The 24,509-nt window shown below is 39.2% G+C and overlaps 1 protein-coding gene across 2 annotated transcripts in view; it reads left to right on the top strand.

Moving 5' to 3' along the window:
* The window catches only part of celsr1a (cadherin EGF LAG seven-pass G-type receptor 1a), a 116,316-nt gene that overhangs the window by 76,442 nt on the left and 15,365 nt on the right, over positions 1-24,509 (top strand). For both annotated transcript variants that reach the window (XM_088347457.1, XM_088347458.1), the window contains 19 exons: positions 4,347-4,504; positions 5,426-5,589; positions 5,661-5,786; positions 8,280-8,446; positions 10,950-11,135; positions 11,203-11,316; positions 12,423-12,597; positions 12,667-12,808; positions 14,179-14,299; positions 16,285-16,468; positions 16,844-16,945; positions 18,296-18,390; positions 18,462-18,671; positions 18,765-18,948; positions 21,041-21,184; positions 21,259-21,442; positions 22,703-22,870; positions 22,948-23,074; positions 23,158-23,358. In XM_088347457.1, the coding sequence (XP_088203583.1) occupies positions 4,347-4,504; positions 5,426-5,589; positions 5,661-5,786; positions 8,280-8,446; positions 10,950-11,135; positions 11,203-11,316; positions 12,423-12,597; positions 12,667-12,808; positions 14,179-14,299; positions 16,285-16,468; positions 16,844-16,945; positions 18,296-18,390; positions 18,462-18,671; positions 18,765-18,948; positions 21,041-21,184; positions 21,259-21,442; positions 22,703-22,870; positions 22,948-23,074; positions 23,158-23,358 (2,952 nt within the window). The remainder of the gene's footprint in view (positions 1-4,346; positions 4,505-5,425; positions 5,590-5,660; positions 5,787-8,279; positions 8,447-10,949; positions 11,136-11,202; positions 11,317-12,422; positions 12,598-12,666; positions 12,809-14,178; positions 14,300-16,284; positions 16,469-16,843; positions 16,946-18,295; positions 18,391-18,461; positions 18,672-18,764; positions 18,949-21,040; positions 21,185-21,258; positions 21,443-22,702; positions 22,871-22,947; positions 23,075-23,157; positions 23,359-24,509) is intronic.

Here is a 24,509-nt window from a genome sequence, read left to right as displayed (position 1 = left end):
GAAATGTGAAGCACACTGTAAAGCGCTTTGGGAAGTCATTGACTTGAAAAGCGCTATACAAATGCAGATCATTTCATTTCATGAAATGGCTATATTATTTTACTATTCAAAACAGCTGCACCTTTTTCTGCACAGGATTGTGTTCTTGCAGTGTATAATTATTGTAAATTTACCAGGGGGCAATGCTGCAAATTGTATTTTGTATTGTACGCTGAATGTTTTTACACTGCACTTTGAGTGGCAAATCCATTGCCTGAAAAGTGCTCTACAAAAAAAAGATTTTATTTTATTCATAAATTCAAATACAAATATTGAATTACTAAAATATTCTCAAATTATTTTATCATTCCAAACAGCTGCAGTTTTATTAAGTATATTTATTTCAAATTGTATTTAGAAAAGGCACTCTACACACACATGCACACACAAAATTGTGTGTGTTTTTGTAGTCCTCCACCAAACAATGGCATTTCCTTGAGTCTACCCAAATCAAATAAAGACTGTACACCAGTCTTCCTTCATTATCGGATGGAGGCTAGCAGTCGTCTGCCCGGACCGCTTCACTTCCTTCCTTGCTCACTCAATAAACACACACATATCCTTCTCCGTCTTCGGACATTTTCCCAGATTGTTATATCATCATTTTGATGGCTTTCAGCAGTGTTGGGAATAATTTTTCAGGAACTGGGGAATCCAAGTAATTATTTTTTTCTACCATTACGCTGCCGTTAATGTTTCTGAAGGTCAAAAGCGGGGCCTTACGATCGTGTTAATGTGTGTTTACGTACATTTTTGTGTGTTCTTACGTACGTTTTCGTGCGCGTGTTTACTTATGTTCCCGTTTGTGTTTGTGTACGTTTTGTGTGTCTACGCATCGTGTTGTATGTATTTATGTACTTTTTTTGCAGGTTGTAGTACGTTTTTTTGTGTGTTTAAGTATGTTTAGTGCGTTTTTACGTACGTTTTTAGGTTTACCTACGTTTTAGTGTGTACTTACCTATATTTTTGTGCGCGTTTACGTGCGTGTTTACGTACATTTTTGTGCATGTTTGCGTGCGTTTTTGTGCATGTTTATGTACGTTTCATGTGTTTATGTACATTTTTGTGTGTGTTTACGTACATTTTGGGGCGCATTTACATACTTTTTTGTGCGTGTTCACATACACTTTTTTGTGTGTCTAGGTGCATTTTTGTACATGATTCTGTTCGTTTTTGTGCGTGTTTATGTATGTTTTGTGTGTTTATGTACGTTTTTGTGTGTGTTTACGTACGGTTTTGTAGAGTTCTTCTCTGCGTTTTTTTTGTACTTTCATGTGCGTGTTTACGTAAGTTTTTGTGCATTATTATGTAGATGCTGAATGTTCTTTTATTCTACTATCTACTGTTTTGTTGCACTGCATGTGTAGGATAAATCTGATGCTGGTGAGGTGCAATAAATATTACAAGGTTCATGAACACAACTACGAGTCTTTTCTTCTCTATTCAACTGACTCGAATACTTCTCAGAAAATTTCAAATATTTTGACTTACAAAAACTTAATTTTAAAGTCTCGGAAATAGTTACTTTCTTTGGTAACTAGTAGCCTTTACTATGGAGTAATTCAGTTGCTAAAACGTACTGAGTAACCAAAACGAATTACTTTTTCAACTAACGTGCCCGACACTGCTCTTTGGCAAGATTGTGCAAATGTTTTGTATGGAATTCAATCTCTTTTCTTGCCTTTTTTTATACCGGCTTTGGGCAACTTGGCAAAATCCTGATTTTGACAGGAAGGAAGGTGTCAAAGTGTGTGTGCTGGTAGCCGAGGTGTGTTGAGTGTGCTCAGTGATGTCATTATAGCCTCGCCCCTTCACGCTCTTGTGAGTCTTTTGTGGTTGGGATCAAGTGCATCGCTATAGTTTCGGCAAGCCCATCTCCCCTGGAGACGGCATCTTGGAGAGAGGGAATCTTCAACCGCCTATATTTTGTTTGGGGGGCAAATAGGAGAGTCTCACGGGGGGTCTCTCGAAGGGCCAAGTGTAGTTTATTGCAGAAGGAGCTTGGAAGTATACAACACATTTTACACCAAGTAAAAAAACAAGTAAAGTAGCAAACTGAATATTTGATATTATTGTTAACAGTTAAATTTGAGTCCACAATTAACACGGTGAAGCTGTATTTTGCAGTTTATGTGAAATAGAATAAGAAAAAAGTTTCAAACCCAAGTAAGATATTAAGTTCTCTTAGTGGGAATATTTTTTGTCTCGCTCCCCGAAAAGCAATCCCCCATGAGTTTTACAGTTAAGAAAATGTTTTAATTCCAGAATGAATTGTCATTGTCAATGTTATTGTCGAATATGCTATATGCACAACATACAGCACAGATTGAATTACTTCCTCTCACCCCACGTGCAAACATGCAATAAATAAGACACAAAAACAAATAATTAAAAACTTCATAAAAAAAGTAAGCTTGTGCAAATATTAGAATATATACGTTTTGGAATGAAAAAGGTGCAAAGTAAAAGCCGCATTAGAAATAGTGCAGTAGTGCATTGATTTGTCAGAAGACAGAGGGGTATAAGAAGGCAATGTACAGTATTTCTCAGCCCAAAGCAAAATATCGTTGTAGGAATTACTTATTTACTTCATTATTCAGTTTTGCTATTGTTTATTTTTTGTTTTATCCTGTTTACCTTTTATAGTGAGTTAAGGAATTATATTTAAAATTAGAATAATATATTAGCTCTTTTCATAAATAAAAAAATAATGATTTGCATGTTTTCTTAATCCATTGAGAAAACCAATACCTAAATGCGCAACATTATCTGATATGAAAGATAATTTCGCATGTTTATAAAATTAATTTTCACATTCATTAAAATAAATAATTCTTAAAACAAGAACTACATAGCTTTTTTCATCTTGAAAAATATAGATATCCATAGTAATTAAACACATTTTAAAAATAGCAATATTGCTCCTAACAATTGGAGCTTCTTCTTCACTTGTGTTGAACACCAATTAGAACCTGTTTGCCCACCCCTGATTTTGATTCGGTTGTCCCCCCTATCGCAGTTTTCACTTCCCTTCACTCCCTTCTTTCTTTTTCATCATATCTTTGTCTCATCTGCTTTTTGCTTGACTGAGCCTACAAGGTATGCCGAGATGCTAATTGTTGACATGACATGTTTCTCTGCAGGTGGGCATCCCCCTATTTTTTAAGCCCTCCCCGACACCCCTACACTTTCTCCTCTCACTTATCTTAATTCTACCTGGTGTGTTAGCCTTAGATTGTCAAAGACAGACAGACAGAAATACAGACATCCAATCCTAATAAATGGATGATAGATGGGTGGATAAAAGCCAGTAAAGATGGATGGCTGATAGCCAGCCAGCTAACAAAAATGTCTGGGTGGATAATGGCTAGCAAAAATGGATGGATGGATGGATGGATGGATGGACAGACAGACAGATGGATTGATTGGTGGGGGGTTTGGATGGATGGATGGATGAACGAATGAACAGATGGATGGATGGATGTATGTATGGATGGATGGATGGATGGATGGATGGACAGACAGATGATAGTGACTAGCTATCAAATATGAATGGATTAAAGCTAACAGAAATTAATCAACGGATGATAGCTCACTAGCTAGCAAGAAGGATGGTTGAAAAATTGTGGATGGATGGATCTAACTATTAACACTCTTATTTGTAGTCCTGCCGATTTGATTATTATTGAAATTAAATCTTTATGCCTAATATTGATGGTGCTCAACTTTATTTTTTATTTTTTTGCACCTCTCAAATGAACTGTCAGAATGGATCTAGTGTCTTATTTCATTTAGTTAATTCCCCGTTATGCGCATTAATGAGTGGAAACATTGTGGTATTAAACTCTGATCCCAAGAACAGTGTTATTCCTAAACTTCTCTTGTTAGATATTGGTAAAAAAGCGGAGGATTGCTAGTCTTATTTTGTAAGCTGATTCACGTTTTTGCAGATCAACGTTAGCTGGGCCCTGCTGCTGGTATTAGCCCAGTTTGTAGTCGGTTAGTGTGTGAAAGCTGAAGGGCAACAATAGTGCTTTATTTTTCATTATTTTTGTTTTTGGCATCTCGTTTTGTATAGCAATGCCTTTGAGTCACATTTTTCTTTCTTGAAAAAGAATCAAAGGCTGAAATAAAAAAGTATGGAATCAAAACAAAATCCTCGCTCGAGTTGTGAAATTGCATAATTTCCTGCAGTTGGATCTGATAACATAACAAAAACTTCACACCTCCATTTTCGTTTGAGCAGGCCGCCTTAGAATGAGTTTATTGTGACTATGAAATAACAAAAAAATGAAAATTTATTCCAGCCAAACATCGGACGCTTGGGCATCCCCCACGGACCCTCAGAAGAGAAAGTGGCGGTGGTCGCCGTGGACGATTGTGACATTGCGATGGCGATCCGCTTTGGCAGGCAGATCGGGAACTACTCATGCGCCGCCCAGGGAACGCAGACTGGACAGAAAAAGTATAACATAAAACACTCATGCAAACACTTATTTTTTCCTTCCTGCCTTCTTTGCTTCCTTCCTACTTCCCTCGCTTCCTAGCTAATTTTAAAAAGTGATTAATTATTCCCTACTTTTGATAAATCATGCCTGAGTCAACTTTAACCTGCGAATGCACGGTTAATGCAAATATTCTAGCGTTCAAGGGTTAAGGCTTTCTTTGCGCATTAATGTATCCCATGAAACCTCTCAAATGCTACCAGCGTTTGATGTTTCATAAGCAGCCTCCCCTTTCCCTTGACCCAGGATGCTTGATTTAGCTCCAGTTGCCGTAATGTTTGCGGCTTAGCCTTGTGACTTTCCTAAACCTTTACCTCGTTTGCCTTTTTTGTTTGGAAAGAAAATAACTAGGGTGCCATGAAAAATGATTCGCCCTCTTCCTGGTTGATGTATTTTGGGATATTTATCAATCACAAAGGTTTCACATCATCAAACAAATATTGGATATCACAAAGAGACAACCCAAAGAAATACAAAATGCAGTTTTGAAATGTTGATTTAATTTATTAAGGGACAAAAAAAATGTGAAGAAGAAATTGACCCTAAACCTAATAGAAGAGTGGGCCAAAATTCCTCTACGATGTTGTGAAAGACTCATGACTAATTATTGTAAACATTTAATATCTGTTATCGCTGACAAAGGTAAGCCAACTCCCTACTAGGTTTAGGGGGCCAGGTAGGTTTTAATTTTTTTGTGCCTTAATAAATTGAATCAACATTTCAAAACTGCATTTGGTATTTCCTTGTTGTTGTTTCTGTGTGATATTAAAATTGGTTTGATGATCTGAAACCTTCATGAGTGATAAATATAAAAAAAAAAACAGAAATCAGGAAGCCGGCAAATGCGGCATTGTATAATTCTCACGCTTTTTTTTTCTCAGATCACTGGACTTGACCGGGCCACTGTTACTGGGCGGCGTTCCCAACCTGCCGGAAGACTTCCCGGTGCGAAACCGAAACTTCGTGGGCTGCATGAGGAACCTGAGCATCGACAGCAGGCCCGTCGACATGGCCGGCTACATTGCCAACAATGGCACCACAGAGGGTTGGTCAAACGAAGCTTTTAAACGGCACGTTTCATAATGCTCAACTGTCTCTTTGCGTCGTAACTTTTAGGGTGCCCACCGAAGAAAAATTTCTGTACACCTGGTATATGTTTAAATGGAGGCGTCTGCGTCAGCAAGTGGAACACGTACAGCTGCGACTGCCCAACGGGATATGGCGGCAGGAACTGCGAACAAGGTAGGGAAACAACGATGCAAATGTTAATTGACCACTAGATGTGCCTTGGCGGCTGGGTGGTTAGTGCGTCTGCGGCACAGTTCTGAGGTCCTGGGATCAAATCCAGCTACCGGCCTTCCTGTGCAGGGTTTGCATGTTCTCCCCATGCTTTTGTGGGTTTCCTGCGGGCACTTTGGTTTCCTCCCATATTGCAAAAACATGCATGTCAGGTGAATTGGCCGGTCAAAATTGTCCCTAGGTGTGAATGAGCGAGTGAGTTGTCTGTCTCTGTGTGCCCTGCGACTGGCTGGCAACCGGTTCAGGGTGTCCCCTGCCCACTGCCCGAAGTCTGCTGGGATGGGCTCCAGCACCTCTGCGACCCTACTGAGGCTAAGCGGTCCAGATAAAGGATGAATGTGGCTGTATGTTTAGAGCAACCAATTTCAAATAGGTGCTAAAATGCATTTTAAAAAAAAACTAAGGAGACTCAAAAGTGACCAAAACGTACCATTTTTCTTCTAATGTTTTCGCAGCCTTTTGGAGGTGTTTTGGGTACCCTGTTTTTTAATGAATTTATATTTTTAACCAATAGGAGGCCCTAAAAATACCTAATATCCTTTGTTTTCATTGTAAGACATTGGTTGCTGGGTAGAAGATCACACTTTTTTTGAGTAGTAAAAGACAATGCTTGTCTTAAATGGCAAAGTAGAAACTAGTTTCCGGTGGAGAAGAAGAAGATGAGCTTTTTTGTAGGTAGAAGACACTGCGTGTTTTCAGCGTGGAGTGAAATCACAGTTTAGAAGAAGATGACGCTTGTTTTCATGGTAAAGGATGATTTTTATTTTTTGTGGAGAATAAGAAGATACATGTTTTCACTGTAGAAGAAAACAGTGGTTGCTAGAGCTTGTTTTCAATCTTAAGAAACATGAGTACTTTCAATCATAGAAAAATATAACACTTATTTTCAGTCATAGACAAAGAAGAAGGTTGTTTTGAATAGAAAGAACAAATTTAATTATTTGCCAGTTTAGAAGAACAAGATAAGTCTTGTAGGTAGAAAAAGAAGACATTTGTTTTCTGCATTGAAAAAACAGAAGTTGCCCTACATTCTTGTGAAAAACAGGGGTAGGCAAACTTTTTGAGTAGGGTCCGCAATGGGGTAAAACATTGGGCCAAGAGACTTAACCTGGAGAATTATCCAATGTTTTTTATTTATGAATAAATATTTGTGCTGTTCTCTACTCGTCATACTTCTTCTTAATTCTTGAAACACTCACAATTAAAGAAGAGTAATACTTGAGTCCTATGTTTTAAGGCCTAAATATATTTACTGTAGTTGAGTTTTTGTAATGTTTTTGCAGTATTACCCTTGTAGGATTTTTGGAGTATTTCTGTGGTATTTTTTTCTTTTCAAAATGAAATCAATAGAGGGTTTTAGATCACTGTTTTTAATCACTATATTGGATATTTAGTATTTTCATTTTGTTGTATTTTGTAGTATTTCGTTCATAGTATTTTTGAAGTAGACTCACAAATGGACAATCTGCCCAAAGCTCGCACAAAAAAAAAAACCCTTCATTGGTTTACGAGTAGTACTTTATCCACTATTATGTATTGTCAATATACTATACTATTGTTTGGCGGGCTGAATTAAAAAAGACTGAGGGTCTGCATGTGACCTGCGCGCCGTAGTTTGCAATCACCTGTTATAGAAAAGAATTATGCTTATTTTCAGCAGAGCAAAAATAAGACTCTTATTAGCATAGGAATATAGCACACTTGTTTTCAGGGTAAAAGCAAATTACAGTTGCCAGCGTAGAAGATGCATGTTTTGTCAGGACCAGAACGGAGACAGGATCCACTTGCGTATGTTTCTCTCAGTTTTATTGGGAAGAAGGGAAAGGATTGCACACACGATCCTGTGATCGCTGGTCGCGGGAAGCAGGTCGCTCTGAACGGGGAAGTGGCACTTACGTGGCGAGCGATGGCGGGGTAGGGAGCGGGAAAAACAGGTCAGTAGCCGGGACAGAAGAGCAAAAACGTGGTCGAGATCGGCAACAAGTCGAAAGCCAGGAGAGGAGAGTAGACGTGGTCATGATCAAAAAACAGGTCGAAGCCGGGAAACAGACAGGAGCCAGAACAGGAGTGAGTCAGGTTCAAAAAGCTTGCCTAGAGTAAACTGAGGTTCGCAGACGGACTGACAACAGGTGACAGAAAGGAGTGGGTTTGAATAGTGAAAGGGAGCCAATCAGAGTCTGAGGCAGTTGGCGCCAAAGGAGCGGGCACAAGGGCCTCGCATGAGTAATCATGACATGTTTTCAATGTAAAGAAGATGCTAGTTGCTGGCATAGAAGTGTATGTCGTTTTTTCCATGTGATGTCGCATGTTTTCAGCAAGAAGGCGCTAGTGGCTGGCATAAAATAAGGGCACACTGTCAAATTTGCTTTTTGTATCAAAAGTACAGTACTACATTTAATTAGAAGCACCATATTATTTTATGTCAATTTCCGCTAGTGATGCCATCACCTCAATTCTTCGATGGCAAAGCGCTGGTGTCGTGGAGTGAGCCGGACGTCACCATCGCAATCCCTTGGTATATGGGCCTCATGTTTCGGACGAGGCAACCGGCTGGGACTTTGATGCAAGCCAACGCTGGCCATTCCTCCACCATCAGCCTCATGGTAAGCTGGGACATGCAGCAGAAGCCGTCACCTTACAGCTTCTCTTTTGGCATTGCTAGCTAGAAAAAATGTATAAATCAGGCATGAAAATCTCTCAGCTTAAGAAAAATGTCGCTGTTTTGAAGTCAAAGTCAAGTGAATTCTATAGATCCGAGGAAAAAATGTTTTGAGGTGGTGGGTGGGGCGTTGTGAGATTTCCCTTATAGAATTGAGCGTTAAAGGGGGTATGTTTGAATTAAAATCAGTGTACCGTAAATTCCGGACTATAAGCCGCTACTTTTTTCCCAAACGTTCAACCCTGCGGCTTATTCAGTGATGCGGCCAATCTATGTAATTTTTCTAACAGCCGCCAGCGGCGCTCGAGTACAAAAGGTAAGATTTAGACCGGTGGAATATATGCGCCGAGGAAGACTGCAACCTCTTAGCTTGTGCACAATTAAAATTAGCGTAGACATATCCTCACCATGTAAATTGCAGTTAGAAAGGCACATGACGCAGCTTTCAAGCTAAAAGTAATCGAGCAGTCCGATAAAGAAGGAAACAGAGATACTGCACGTAAACTTTACTGTGCGAGTGTGTAGCTAGCGTGTTTTTGAATAAGGGAGCGTGGGACGACGTCTATAGGACAAAGTCTCTTTTCCAAATTGGGGAAGACAACTTTGATGACGTCAGTTATAATGAGCAAGATGAGGACGGTTTACCGTGATTTCTACAAGTACCGTATATTTTTTTAACACACCCGTTTACTGCGTTGTGAGCATGTTCCTAGTAGCATTTTGCTACCCTTCACAGGCACGGTTCGGGATGAAAGTCATAATATTATTATTAAAGCTTTGAAAACTCTCTCGGTGTACCGTCTTTCTTTGTAAATATGTGTAACCATGTATAATATGTATTTGCAACTGTGTATTTTTGTAATGTATTTATTTTAGAGACTTATTCTGATATGTTTTCCACGGGCGAATCAAAAAGAAGGGGCGAAAACAACGGGGGCTGAAGGGAAGTGGAGTAAAGGTGAGACGTGTTTGTGGACGCAGCGGACAATAGTGGATATATATTTTTCCCACCCTTACTTTTGAAAATATACATTTTTTTTCCTTGGATTATTTTCAACGGGACCCGGACTCTGCAGGTCTGCATCTAACCTTAAGTACCGGTATCATTTTCGGTTTGTTTTGCCGCTGTGGTTTTTGGACTGTGTATTTTATATTCAGTTATAATCGCGGGACTCAAAGTCGGATTTGGGTTAAATTTGCGATTGTGTTACATGTTTTAATGTGGGCGCATGTAGTTTATGTACAGGTGTGGCTTGTGTAAGTACAAAAGCGGTTATCCTCTTAAAATGTGGTGGGTGCGGCTTATAATCAGGGGCGCTCTGTAGTTCGGAATTTACGGTAGTTCACACTGGCAGGAATACTGCATTTATTTGTGTGTGACGCGCATTTAATTTTATCTCATTATGACACTATTTTTTTTCACAGTACCAGAGACGAATGTTGGAGAATGTAGAAAACAGAACGTTTTTCTAAAATATATAAATAAACACAAAAAAAGCACGACTAGGGAAACAACTCTTTGGTGTTTCTGTTGATAGATCGGACTTTGATGGACATGAAATAAATAAATTATACATTTTATGTTTATATTGAGTTTATGGTGGTCAATAAACTGTTTGAATCATGATCGCATGTATTCAATCAGATTTTTACCTTCAATGATTAGATTGAGCTGAGAAAATGTACAACAAAATGTTCGAAAGATTTTTACGAAAGGAGTGTGCATGTATATATATATATATATATATATATATATATATATATATATATATATACTGTATATATACTGTATATATGAGATGAAATGATCTGCATTTATATAGCGCTTTTCAAGTCAATGACTTCCCAAAGCGCTTTACATTGTGCTTCACATTTCCCAATAGCGGCCGTGATCCGTGCAGCCATGTAAGGCGCTAACCTGCTTATTGGGGATATTGGGGGTTCAGTGTCTTACCCAAGGACACTTCGGCATGTAACACGGACAAGCCGGGATTCGAACTGGGATCCCTTAATCCTAAAACGATCGCTCTACCTCCTGAGCTACTGCCGCCCCATATATATATCTATATATTATACTGTACATAAATAAATACGGTATTTCCTCCACACCTCTCTTACCTTTTCAACCCCTTACCCATTTTCATGACTGAAGGATAATAGCAGGCAAAAAGTAATAGATGAATAATAGTTAGATACTTGGCTAGCGACCATGAAAAGATAGAAGCTAGCAAAGATGAATAGACTGATGATAGCTGGGTGGATAAAAGTTAGTAAAGATGGATGGGTGAATACACAGATGCATTATAGCTAGCTAGCTAGCAAAAGATGGATGGAAGGACTTAAGTAATCAGTCCCTTAATTTTAGTCCTGCCCATTTGATTCTTTTCAATATTGAATCTAATTCTAATTCGTTATATTTTTTTCTTATCGCTTTCCTTTTGGCTCAGGTGAGCGAGCAGCAGGTGAGAATGGAGGTGCTGCAAACGCAACAGATGGTGGCTTCGCTGAGCTTCCCGCAAGTTCGAGTCAACGATGGCGAGTGGCACCACCTGCTGGTCGAGCTGAGAAGCGTGAAGGATGGCAAGGCGCTCCGATACGTGGCCACCGTCTCCTTGGACCACGGCATGTATAAAGTAGGTTTCGGATCGGAGGTCATTTTATTTCAAACGGGTCTCTTCTAATTTATATTTTCTTGAGCAGAAGTCTGTGGTGATAGGCAACGATCTGCCCGGTTTGAAGCTTCAAACGCTTCACGTGGGAGGTTTGCCTGGCGAGGGAAACCGGGTCAGAAAAGGATTTGTTGGGTGCATACAGGTCAGTCCACTCGAGACAGTATTTATTTGGACCTAAGTTAAAACAACGTCAGCATTTTTATGCAATGAGTCCGGTAAAAGGGTTTCACACTAAATAACATACGCAAATTGTCGAAAAACTAAAAATATAACAAAAAATAAAATCGCCTTGTCAAGTAAAATATTTTCGTTATAGAGGCAGATAATTTCAATAGTTTTAAATTGTGTATTATTCTTTGTATTTACATGCAACCCAAAACAAGAGGTGAAAAGTACAAGGAAGAATACAAACTACAGAAACTTATAGTGACCAAACCACCTATAATTTTTCTTCTCATTTTTTTGCCCAGCCTTTCGCAAGGTTTTTAGTTTTTGGAAATTATTTTTGACATTTTTGAAAATGTTTGAATTTTAATGTTGTATTTTGAAGGTTTAAAAGAGCTTGAATTTGAGGTGACGCGCTTGTAAATGATTTGTTTCTTAAGTTAGGTGTTCAAATAACGGGTTTCAACTACTTTAATAATTTTTGAAAATAGAATTGGGGCTTAGGTTATAAACTAAGGTTTAGGGTCCTTATTCGGGTATTAAACTGAATTAAGGGTTCTAAAATAGTGTTAGGGCTAGGGTTGAAGCGTTCGGTGTAGGTTTACGGTAAGGAAGTACGTTTTGATATCCATACTAGGGTTCTAAAATAAATGTAGAGTTCCAAAATGGCTCCAGAGCGAGGGTTATGGTTTGAAACAGGGTTAGGGCTATGTTTACAGATAGGGTTAAGTCTAGGGTTAGGAGCTAGGGTTTGGGCTGCAAGTTTTAAATCAATTGTAGGGTTAAAAACAAGGTTGGGGCTAGAGTTAAGGTTTGAAATTAAAGTTTAGGCTCGTACTTCTTTTGATGTTACTAGAAAATTTGGAAAACTGGCTTTGAAAGGTTATTAAAAGTGCTTAGATTTGGCCATGCAAAAGGTTAATGAACCCAGGGTATCAAAGGGCCCTCTGCTACTACCAGTTCGTCGATGGATTAAGAATAAGTTTAACGCACTCTTTTATTTTCATTGATCTAACATGTGAGTCTTTGTTGCAGCCCTCACTGAAACGCTTTAAATGTCAGTCTTCTCCATATCTTAATTAGGGCGTACGCATGGGCGAGACATCCACCAACGTTGCGAACGTGATCATGTCTCGAGGCCTGAAAATCCGCGTGGAGGAAGGATGCGACCTGGCCGACCCGTGCGATGCCAACATTTGCCCCGATAACAGCCACTGCAGCGACGACTGGAGCACGCACACGTGTGTCTGTGACCCGGGTACATACAAAACGCCGCCTGTTGTCGCAAATCCCAAAGGCTCTAGCTTATTAGCGTTTTGTCTTGAAGGCTATTTTGGAAAAGAGTGTTTGGACGCCTGCCAGCTCAACCCGTGTGAGCATGTTTCCACCTGTGCTCGCAAGCCCAGTTCCTCTCATGGTTACACTTGCGAGTGCGGGGACAACTACTATGGGCAATACTGTGAAAATAAGTAAGTCCCTCCTAAAGCCTCCTTTGTCTTCTACACACGTAGCCCAATGGGAAGTACAGTGTATCTTTGCATATAACCAGAACAAGAAAATACCATACTTATATCAGGTGGTTTAGCTTAAATGCGAGACAAAATTAACACAACTTCCTTGCCCAATCTCTTCCTCCTGTTCAGTCAATACGCGCCATCTTGACTGTGTTTCAGAGAGACTACATCTAATTCTATTGTGATCTCTTGGGTTTTATTGCCTTGTTTGCTTAAATTAATCGATCCCTGTAAAGTCTGTGATTAGGAAAATTGGAAAAAGTGACAACAACAATGATTGAGTCGAAAAGGGAAATGATTGAAAAATACAAAAATGGTGTGTGTCTGACCAGCTCGGTGGCCGAGACTGGGAGGTTGCTGGTTCAAGCCTCGGCCGGGTCATACTTAAGACTTATAACATTGGTACTCATTGCCTCCCTGCTTAGCCCTCGGCAATAGGGGTTGGAATTGGGGGGTTTGGTCACCTAATGACTCCCAACACATCAGTTGGGTTAAGCGAGGAGGCTGGGAATCCCCTCCTCTGTATCAATCTCCCAGAAAGAGTCAGAAATGTGAATGTGTTTTTGACCCTAGCCACCTCCCACCAGGGGGATATGGCACCGGTATATATATATATATATATATATACTGTATATGTACCCATGTGTGTGTGAATAAATGGATAGATGGTGTGTGTCTGCCATCACCTGTACCTTAAGCTACAATAAATGGTTTTAAGTGATTTTCTCTTTATAATAATTCAAATAAAATAAAAAAATACAAAAAATAATTTAAAAAAATATTATGTTAGGTACATATTTCTTTTTTGGAGGGAGAGAAAACTCTTGTGATCATAAATGTAGGTTTTACAGAACTAAGGCAGACACATCTGAACAAAGAAAAAGAAGATATTTGTGACTAATTGCATTAAAGCGAAAAGATTGGAGCGAAGCACTCATCAAAAAGGCTTGGGTTTGCAGCGCACACTTCTTTTTAAGTAAGATAATTTGAATGTTTAAGATTGTTGCCATCAAGTCCATATTACTTAATATGTTAGCAAAGAATCTTGTTGTTTTCTTAGCTTTGGCTAATTGTTAGCATGTAGCCTAATCGGGAGGTGCTTCTCCTAAATAAAAAACAATAAATACATGAATAATTTAATGTATCTACTGAATTACTTGGATTGTGTGCCCAACAATTGTTGGCAATGTTTACCGTTTTTATTTTCAATGGAAATTCAAACTTTGTAAGAAAGATCGAGAGGAAGTATATTTTAGATAAAAAGGTTTGCAGTAGTTACTAAGATAAGGTGACAGTATCTGATGGAAACATACTTGTTCAACCAGAGTGGAGAAGCCGTGTCCTCAAGGTTGGTGGGGCAGTCCCGTGTGCGGACCGTGCAGCTGCGACATTAGCAGGGGATTCCATAATGACTGCAATAAGACCACGGGAGAGTGTCGCTGCAAGGTAAGATCTCATAAACAAATTTCATAGATCAGCTTAGTAAATTTCACGTTTTCTAAAATTGAAATGATTGAAGAAACACACGTGTTATCTTTTTAAAATATTGACACTTTTGAGGGTTTTAATCTAAATAATTATTTTTTGTTGTTCTTTTTCATCTCTATTTGATTCTTGTTCTTCTAAATTTACCTATTGTACTTGTTCATTCCTTTTCTTCTTCTTTTTCTTTTTTATCTTGTTGTTATTATTCCTGTTCTACTTCTTTGGGTTTTTCTTGTTCTCCCTCCTCTTGTTCATCCTATTTTCGTTGATCCTCTTTCTGTTGATCTTGGTTTCCCTGTTGTTTGTTTTCTCCTTTTTCTGTTTTCTTTTGTTGTTGCTATTCTTGTTCTTCTTTCTTCTTCTTGTTCATCTTGTTGTTGTTTTTTATTCTTGTTCATTTTCTACTTCTTCTTTTTGTTCTACCTATTCTTCTTTTCCTTTTTGTTAACCGTCTTCATCTTTTCCTTTCTGTTATCCGTCTTCATATTTTTCTTCTTGTTAGTCTTCTCCCTCTTACTGTTCATTTCCTTGATTTGATTCTCCCTCTTCTGCTTTTTCTACCTCTCCTTTTTTTGTTCTTTCTTGATATCATTCTTATTATCCTTCTTTATGTTTTTCTTGTTGTTGTTTTTTTATTGTTGTTCTTCTTTTAGTTCATATTGTTGTTATAATTCTATCTCATCTTGTAATTGTACTACCTCTTCTTATTCTTGTGGTCAGTCTTCATCTTTTTCTTCTTGTTATTGTCCTTCTTTTTCTTCATCTTCTTGGTCTTCTTAGTCTACCTCTTTTTGTTATACCTCTTATTATACCTCTTATTTTTCTTCTTTTTTCTTGTTCTACTTCTTGTACTCTATCTTTACCTTTGTTTTCTTGTAGTTTTTCTCTTTATTGTTCATCTTTTTGTTCTTTTAATTCTACTTCTTCATCTTATTGTTCAACCTCCTATAATTTTTCTACCGCTTCTTCTGGGCCTACCTTTTTTCTTCTTGTTCTCCTTTTTGATATTTTTCCCTTTCTTTTGTTGTTATTGTATTTTTTCTTAATGTACTGTAGGTTATACACTAAGACGTCATGGTTCTAAATCATGCGTGGCACGAAAGGTTCCCCTGCTTAAAGTCATGTCAAGGCCCGTCTTAAGTTTGCATATGACCATTTGGGTGATACAGATGAGTCGTGGGAGAAGATTTTGTGGTCAGATGAGACCATATAAAACTTTCTGGGCATAATTCCACTCAGCGTGTTTGGATGAAGAAGAATGAAGAGCACAATCCGAAGAAAACTATGCCTACTCTGTAATATGGGTGTGGTAGCATCATGCTTTGGGCGTGTTTTTCTGCACATGGGACGGGACTAGTGCACTGCGTTAAAGAGAGGATAGCTGGGGCCGTGTATTGTGAGATTTTGGGGGAGATGGGTTGTCGCGGCTGGGTCTTCCTCCACGACAAAGACCTGAAGCACACTGCCAGGAAAACCAAGGAGCGTATCAAGGTTCTAGCATGGCTCAGCCGGTCTCCAGACCTGAACCCAATCGAACATCTTTAGAGGGAGCTCAAACTCTTTTGTTTCTTAGCAACAGCCCAGAAACTTGACTGATCTAGAAAAGATCTGTGTGGAGGAGTGGGCCATGATCCCTCCTGTCGTGTGTGCGAACCTGGTGAAAGACTACAGGAAACGTTTGACCTCTGTAAAAGCAAACAAAGGCTACTGTACTAAATATTAACATTTATTTTCTCAGGTATTGAAATACTTATGTGCAGCTATATCACAATAATAAATCGTTAAAAAAATCATGCATTGTTATTTCTGGATTTTTCTTTTTAGTTTATCTCTCATCCACCTATGATGACATTTTCTGACCCCTCCATGTTTTTTAAGTGGGAGAAATAGCAAAATATATGCCAAAATTTACCAAGATGGTATCTTTGATGTGACCATTCTTGCAGGAGAACCACTACCGGCCAGAAGGAGACGACACCTGCCACCCGTGCAACTGCTTTGCCTTGGGATCCGAGTTCCGCACCTGCGACCCGCTCACTGGCCAATGCCCTTGCAAGGGAGGCGTCGTCGGCCTGCAGTGCAACCGCTGCGACAATCCCTTCGCCGAAGTAACGCCCAACGGATGCCAAGGTACACAACTGCAAATATTGCTGCAACAGTAGACTTGTCGTCAAAAGCAGTCAGCCTGTTTGAATCTGCGATTTCAAAACAAACGAGACAAATGGTGTCGCTCACATCTGCCAGGCCTTCTTACTCTCGGCCTTTTGTCACTGGCAAGTCAAGCAGAAGATGCGGGCTTGACGTAAGCGCTCCCTTGGCAGTGGGAGAGCACAAGCACAATACAGTATCGTTGAATAGAAGACGACAGGAAGAATGCCAGTAGCACGCAGTGTTTGACCCCACAAAACGTGCTCGGACTTTAAATTCATGCATAGTCCAGAGGTTGTTTGGATGATTTTCGTATTTGTGTCACAGTTTGAACTGACCAAACCTTTCCTCAAACAGTCGTGTATGAAGGCTGCCCCAAAGCATTTGATGCCGGCATTTGGTGGCCCAAGACCAAGTTTGGACGGCCAGCCGCCATGAATTGTCCCAAAGGATCCAAAGGTAAGCTAAAGTCAGTAATGAAGTTACCTAATCTCTCACTGCTTTAAGCGCTGTTGCCATGGGAACCCTGTTGTTGTCACTGTTACTCCTAGAGAAGTTAGCTAACTTTGTTCCCTTAATTTTCTGTTTTTTGTTATTCTGTGCCTTGCCAATTTTTTTCTCACATTTCTTTTGTCGATGCACGACAAAAATGGCAGGAATCTAAGTTATTTCATATAAAGGAACAGTGTGTAGTTTTAGTGCCTACTAGTTGAAAAAAAAAATTAATTAAAAAAAAAACAATATTGATTTGAATAATATGCAACAATACATAAATTATCATGTAAAAGGGCATTTTTAGAAACTTGTAGGTCGAAAAATGTGAATTTATTTTACATGGTACGCCATCTTGCTGTGACGGGTACCCAAAAACTTTGCAATGGGCTAGACTATAAGACGCATGGGATTAAAACTACATAAGGAGCTACGGTTGCACGAATAGATAATAAATACATTTAAATCAAAATAATGTATTTCACAGGACAAAAGAATGACATCTGGTTTCACCACTAAAATGTATTTTAGCAACAAACAATTCACATATTATCCAAGAGGGCACTCGAAAACCCCTCTATATGTTTCTCAAAGGCAGAACAGTTACGTATGCAATATCATTTAACAATAATTCAAACCAGATAACGTAATTTTGTACAAAACTTAGCCATAAAAACAAAATAATAACCATATATTTCATACTCTTAGACAATTATTATCCAATGTAATGTCCAAAGAAAGTTGCCGTCCGAGATGCCATCAAAGTTCTGTGCTTCTTCCATTTAGCAACAAACTAATGGCATGCTAACCACAACAGGGCACTCAAAGACCACTTCATATGTTTCTCAAAGGCAGCACTCTATCATATACAGTATAATTGGGTTGTAACTTTGCATTGGTAACTTGATCAACCATCTTTTCCGGTATGTAAGGCGCATCGGATAATAAGATGCACTTTAAAATTTCTGGCCGAATTGAGTTTTCTTAGGTGCGCCTTATGGTCCAGAAAATACGATAACTTCTTTTTTTGAATATGCCTGGGGGACACTATCCTGAAAAAATATGGTAAGTGGTTTTGGTAATTTTGGGGGCGTATAAATCTTGTGATTTTACACGAAAAATAAGGAGAATAGTGTATTACTACCATAGATTTCTGTTTCCGATATTGAGTGAGGGGAATTTTTTTTCGCTTAATTTGTGTAAAAATTGCAAATAAAATGTCATTTGTTCCAAAAATATTGATACAAAACAAAGGATGTATGCAAATAAAACTTTTTTAAAGACTGAATAAAAATGATTCTTGATTTTAATCTGTAGGTACTGCCATTCGCCATTGCGGCGACGAAAAAGGCTGGTTGTCGCCAGAGCTTTTCAACTGCACCGCTGTCGCCTTCGCTCAGCTCACAAAACTGGTGAGGACTCACCAAATTTACAATAATCTGCATCTTTACCTAACGTCCATTTGAATTACCCCCCCAACAAGCACGAGGAGCTCCGTCGAAACAGCTCCAGGATGGACGGCGAGCGCTCCAAGAGCATTGTGCGTTTGCTCCATGGCGCCACCAGCGATGCAAGGGGTTACTACGGCAATGACGTGAAGACAGCTGCCCAACTGCTGAACCATGTGCTGCGGTACGAAAGCCGGCTGGCAGGATTTGAGCTTGCTGCGGCGAGGGATGCAGATTTTAACGAGGTAGGGAAATAGGTTCCTTCTACATGACTTATTTAGTCAATATTGGTGGAATTTTACTGCAGATTCTCATCGACCCTCTTTTAATTGATGTAGAATTTAATTCGAGCTGGAAGTGCCATCCTTGACCCGTCCACTAAAGCTCATTGGGAGCAAATCCAGAAGACAGACGGCGGTACTGCTCACCTTCTTCGGAATTTTGAGGACTACGCAAACACTCTTGCGCGGAATGTGAGGAAAACTTACCTCAAACCCTTCACCATCGTTACGGACAACATGAGTGAGTAATGTTATCTGCAGTAGGACTTGATGCTGCTTTGAATTTCTTTATGCCAGGCATGTCAAACATAATTTGTAGTACTCGCAGTATGTCAAAAAAGCAAAAGGGGATAGCTCATTTTTATCAAAAGTTACTATTTTTATTTAATAAATACGAACCAAACGCTCTTTTTGGCCAGTACATGGCAGTAAAAGTTTAAAAGAGCTGACATCCAGTTTCGAGCTATGTTTGGGACTACTTGTCTTTGTGAACAAGTTTTCTCTGTGATGAACATTAATCAAACAAAGCAGTGCTCAAGTTTACCGAACAAACAATTGAAGGTCATTGTTAAATGTGCTGCTACCCAGGATAACACCTGATATTGCCAAGTTTCAGGAGCCAGCAGCAGCAAGTAGACTGCGGGACTGCAACTAAAGAAAGGGGAGCATTTTTGATGGCACGACATTTGTTTGCACAGATGATTACAAATAAGAGTTATCTGGTTTCATGTTAAAGACAATATTGTGCAGCACTTATTAGGCCCAGTTGATCTGATGTTCTTGCTCGGCCGCTGCTAAAACTCTCATTTTGTATTTCTTTTTTATACATTCAAAAGCACAAAGCCTTTATTCATTGCTCTCACTTGAGTTTGTTTGGTGTGGTGAATTGGTTCAGATGTAAAGTTGCATTTATTCAAATGTTAAAATTAACAATTTGTTAACAAATTCAATGGCAAACATGATAATATTTTCCCATTTCTTGTGAATATATTTGCTTAGAAAAGACCCCTTTTCCTCTCAGATAACAATTTATAGAGTAGGTTACAAATGTAGGCTGAATGATAAAGCATTGGACTGAAAAACAAAGCTAAATATTTGGTCAAATCAAATCAAATTTATTTATAGAGCACTTTTTAGGCAATAAATTGTTACTCTAAGTGCTGTATAAAAACATTCAGCGTACAATAAGACAATACGATGCCCTGCTTTATCCCCACCTAACAACCCAAAACACCTATTACACATACACACACACAATGGTTAGAATACCACAAAAATTAAAGAAATAGTAAAACAAATAAAATATGAATACGGCAAAGCACAGATTAACCATTTGAGGAAAGGTAACTAAGGAGGGCTTATCCACATTGATAGGGATGGCTACATATGGCCTCAGGATTTTCTGCGATTAAACCACACACTACCAGTTTGGGCCACCCAAATGAGGAAACACTGAAATATAAAAATAGAAATAAATTAAAACTGGAGAAAGACATAACAATGTCAAATAGAAAATAAAATGTGTTACAGTAAAAGATTAGAAGTTTAACAAATTAAAATTTAAAAGCCATATTAAAAAAGTAGGTCTTGTGCCTCCACTTAAAAATATCGAGGGTCCCTGCAGACCTGATGTCCTCTGGCAGACAGTTCCATAGGTAAGTGCCAAAGTGGCTAATTGCTGCTTCATCATACATTTTGGTCCACACCCTAGGAACAGTCAACAAGCCGCTGCCAGAAGACCTCAGGGACCATGATGGCTGATATAATAAAATAAAAACAGATAGATAGGATGACCCAAGACCATTAAGACATGTAAAAAAAGGATTAAAATCCCCTTATAATTGATTCTGAAACGCAAAGCCAATGCAGCGATTTTAAAACTGGAGTATGTGATGCCTCCCCCCCAGCCCCCGTAAGCATACGTGCTTCTGAATTTTGGTGTAGCTGTAAGCTGGCAATGTTCTTTTTGGAAAGACCGGAGAGCAGGGCATTGGAATAATGTAAACAAAAGATATGAAAGCAGGCATCAGCACCTCCGTGTTTGCCTGATAGAGAAAGGGGTGGACACTGGCTATATTCATGAGATGATAAAACAAAATTTAGTTATGTTTTTGCTATATGGAACAGAATTGAGCTCAGCGTCAAAAATATAACCCACATCGTTTATGCAATCTGAAGGTTTAAAATCTTATAGTTTTGGTCAAAGTTTCTCTCTAGTGTTGACATTCTTTTACTGACCCGGCCCACCTGAGAACATAAAGCCTGGGTCCGGCCCCGAGCCAAAGTGAGTTTGATATTCCTGTTTTATGCTGACATTTTTTTTCCTCGCTCAGTATTTTCTGTAGACTACCTGGATGTGTCAGACCCCCAGAAAGCAACTTTCCCTCGTTTCCGTGATATTGAAGAGGAATACCCAGAGGCGCTTGAGTCTTCCGTGCACTTCCCTCACTTCAACCTGCTAAAGCAACAACTAAAAGGTAAGAAAAGCATGTGGTTGCATCAATCCATTTTGGATTTCTTCCATCTTTAATATTGTACTTGTCAAAACCAGCGGAGCCTACAGCAGCGCCTGTAGCCCAGACCGGGACGCCCTTGGTGAAGGGTCACACATCGTATGACAGGAGTCGCCGCCATCTTGAACCGGTTGTCCATCTCCCGGTTGCCGTGGTGATCGTCTATAAATCGCTTGGGACGTTGCTTCCAGAGAGGTTTGACCCGGATCGCAGAAGTCTAAGGTATTGGGAATTCTCTCTTTTTTTTCAGTTCATCCATATTCTCCACACATGTTGACTATTTGTTGGCACTATGTTGACTATTATTTTATTTTTTTTGCACTATGTTGACTATTTTTGCACCAAATGCATATTGCACAAACCCTTACTATACCAACTGTATGTAACATCCTACATGCCGTCATTTCTTTGTGGAAATATTGTGTAAATTATAACTATATCCTTATCCTCCTTGTTTTATAACCTTATGTTCTCTGTTCCTTATCTTCTTGTTTTCTTTACCTCACTGTGAATTGTCACAATATGTTAACCCATTTTGTAACAATGACAATAAAGGTATAATCTATTCTATTCTATTCTAAAAGGTGCACTGGATTAGAAAGTGCATCCCCCCAAAATTTGCCATTTGTGCTCTATTTTTCACATATAATGCACACTGGACTATAAGGCACATGAAACTAAAACTGCAATAAGAGCTAGACCCGACCCAAGTACAATGGTTTTAAGGTCTGACTTAGCCCGAGCCCGACCAAGTAACTTGATTTGCAGGACCAGGTGCGAAGCAAACCCGAAATTTTATTTGTGAGAACTCTGGAGCAGATAACATTTTTGATAACAAATTAAAGCCAGTCAATTTTAATTAAATCAAAGTTTAACAGACTATAATAACCATTCAACCTTTTATATTTATGTGTCTTCAGAGGTAACATTAACCCACAATTTTCCATCATTGAGTTGAGTGGAAAGTTTTAAAGCCCTTCGTCATTTTGATGGGTTGAAAATTGGGCCATAAAGCACACCTAGTGCAGCATTTTAAGAGGGAGAGGCACAAATACAAATAAGAACAATGACGGGTGGATAACAAAAAGAAAAGACGCTAACGAGAAAGAAACCCAGGCTGACCCGAATTTTGGGCCGGGTCAGACCAAAGTGTGAATCTTTATTGTTGGGCCTGACCCAGCCCCATATTTGGATCGTACTCGATCTTGGGCTTAAGATCCTATCCATCCATTTGAGCCTTTTTCAAATGACTAACCTGTTATTAACATATTTAGAATATAGTATTAACATGATGCGTTTTTATTTTAGCAATGTATATCAAACTGGTAGCCCTTTGCGCTAATAGGTTACAGAAAGTTGGACACCCCTGGTCTAAAACTGTTTTCGAAGCTCGTTGTTTAAATGCTATGTTCATAAGTCAAAACATTTACCTTTTTATAACTATAATAAGCATCATATTTATCGGAAATGCCATGTTTGCAGGGTCCCCAACCGTCCAGTGATCAACACAGCAATCGTGAGTGCAACGATCCACAGCGAGGGTCCCCCGCTTCCTTCTGTCTTAGATCCTCCCATCACGTTGGACTACTCTCTGCTGGAGACGGAGGAGAGGACCAAGCCCGTCTGCGTCTTTTGGAACCATTCCATTGCGTGCGTGTTACATACTGTGTAAAAACATCATTTCTATTTTTTGTTTTGTTGATGTGTGTTTACGTTTGTGCGTCTAGCATCGGAGATACAGGCGGGTGGTCCTCAAAAGGCTGCGAGGTCCTCGACAGGAACGACAGCCATATCACCTGTCAATGCAACCACATGACCAGCTTTGCCGTGCTCATGGATATGTCCAAAAGAGAGGTGCTGGTGTCCTATTTGGGAATTTGAAACCCGGCCAACATTTTGTCGCCTTTTATTGACTGGTGTTTCCATTCTTTTCACAGCACGGGGACGTTCTCCCCCTGAAAATCGTAACCTACGCCACCGTGTCCGTGTCGCTGTTCTTTCTGCTGCTCACGTTGATTCTGCTGTGCCTGCTACACCGGCTGCGTTCCAACCTGCACGTCATCCACCGGAACTTGGTGGCGGGGCTCTTCTTTTCCGAGCTCGTCTTCCTTCTTGGTATCAATCAAACTGACAATCCGGTGAGCTATATACTACAAATCCTTCGTAGTATTTACAAACCATTTTACAGCGAACTACGAAATAAGTATTTTCTATGAAAATTACAGAAGTCCATTCAAAAAAATCAAGCCATACTCATTTTTGTATAAATACTGTTAATTGTTAGTAGGATCTTTATGGTGCAGTAGTGCCATCTACTGGACAGTTGCAGTAACAGCAGGTCTGATATGCAGTATTTATATTGCTTAAGAACCACTTTTGACTTAAAAATGGCTCTTTTAACTCATTCAGTGCGAGACGTTTCCCTCAAAAGTGTGGATGCCAGCCAGTTTTTGCCATTTTGACTCGTTTTTTAAGGACTACAGAAAATTTTGTTCTTTAGCCTGGAGACTGATGGGCGTCACCAGGCTGTACTTGCCCAAAACACTCCACAGGAAATCGTGCCCCTATGACCCTTGTGGTTAAGGGATCCAACCAACCAATCAAGCTTTATGGTACATTTCAAAACAAGCCTCAACCCTCATCTTTCACAATTTTAGCTTTTACCATTTTTTTAATAAACAACAGTTAAACATTGATATATTTTTTTTAAATACTTCCCTAAAATATTATGGGGAAAAATGGCTTTTTGTGAAAGGATGCCTTTCAGGCAGAACTTTCGCTCAGGTGCTTTTTTGTTTTGCATTTGTGATACCTCTTAATGCTTTCCATGAACACAAGCACACTTTGCTTGCAAAATAATATTTTATTGCAATAACAATGAACTTATGCATGAGCGATTTATGGAAACTGCAGAAACTTTTCAGCGCTTGATGTTTCTGGTTACATGTAATAAACAATTTTGGTCACTTAAAGGCCGCACACACACTCTCAATCACTGGATAAAGGAAGCAAAGCAACATAAAGACGTGAGGGATCCTTGATCTGTGGACAAATATCTGAATCACGCCATTTGAGCAATGTAGTGGTGATTTATCATTCTGAAATAATTCCGAAAGGCTTGATACTTACTGATCAGCAACGCCAAAGCCTTTAGAATATATTTTTTTAATTCAATGGTTTAAAAAAATGATTTTTACATTTTGACACCCAGGGACAATGCTTCTGAAAACGTATTAATATGTTATGGCAAAATCTGAAACTTCTCTTTTGGCATTCCGACATAATTTTC

This window comes from Urocampus carinirostris, chromosome 11 (genome assembly GCF_059441175.1).
Source record: "Urocampus carinirostris isolate Australia breed hairy pipefish chromosome 11, RoL_Ucar_1.0, whole genome shotgun sequence".
NCBI classification, from domain to species: Eukaryota; Metazoa; Chordata; class Actinopteri; order Syngnathiformes; family Syngnathidae; genus Urocampus; species Urocampus carinirostris.
Note: the sequence above shows the minus strand (reverse complement) of the source record. Positions and strands in the feature narration are given on the sequence as shown.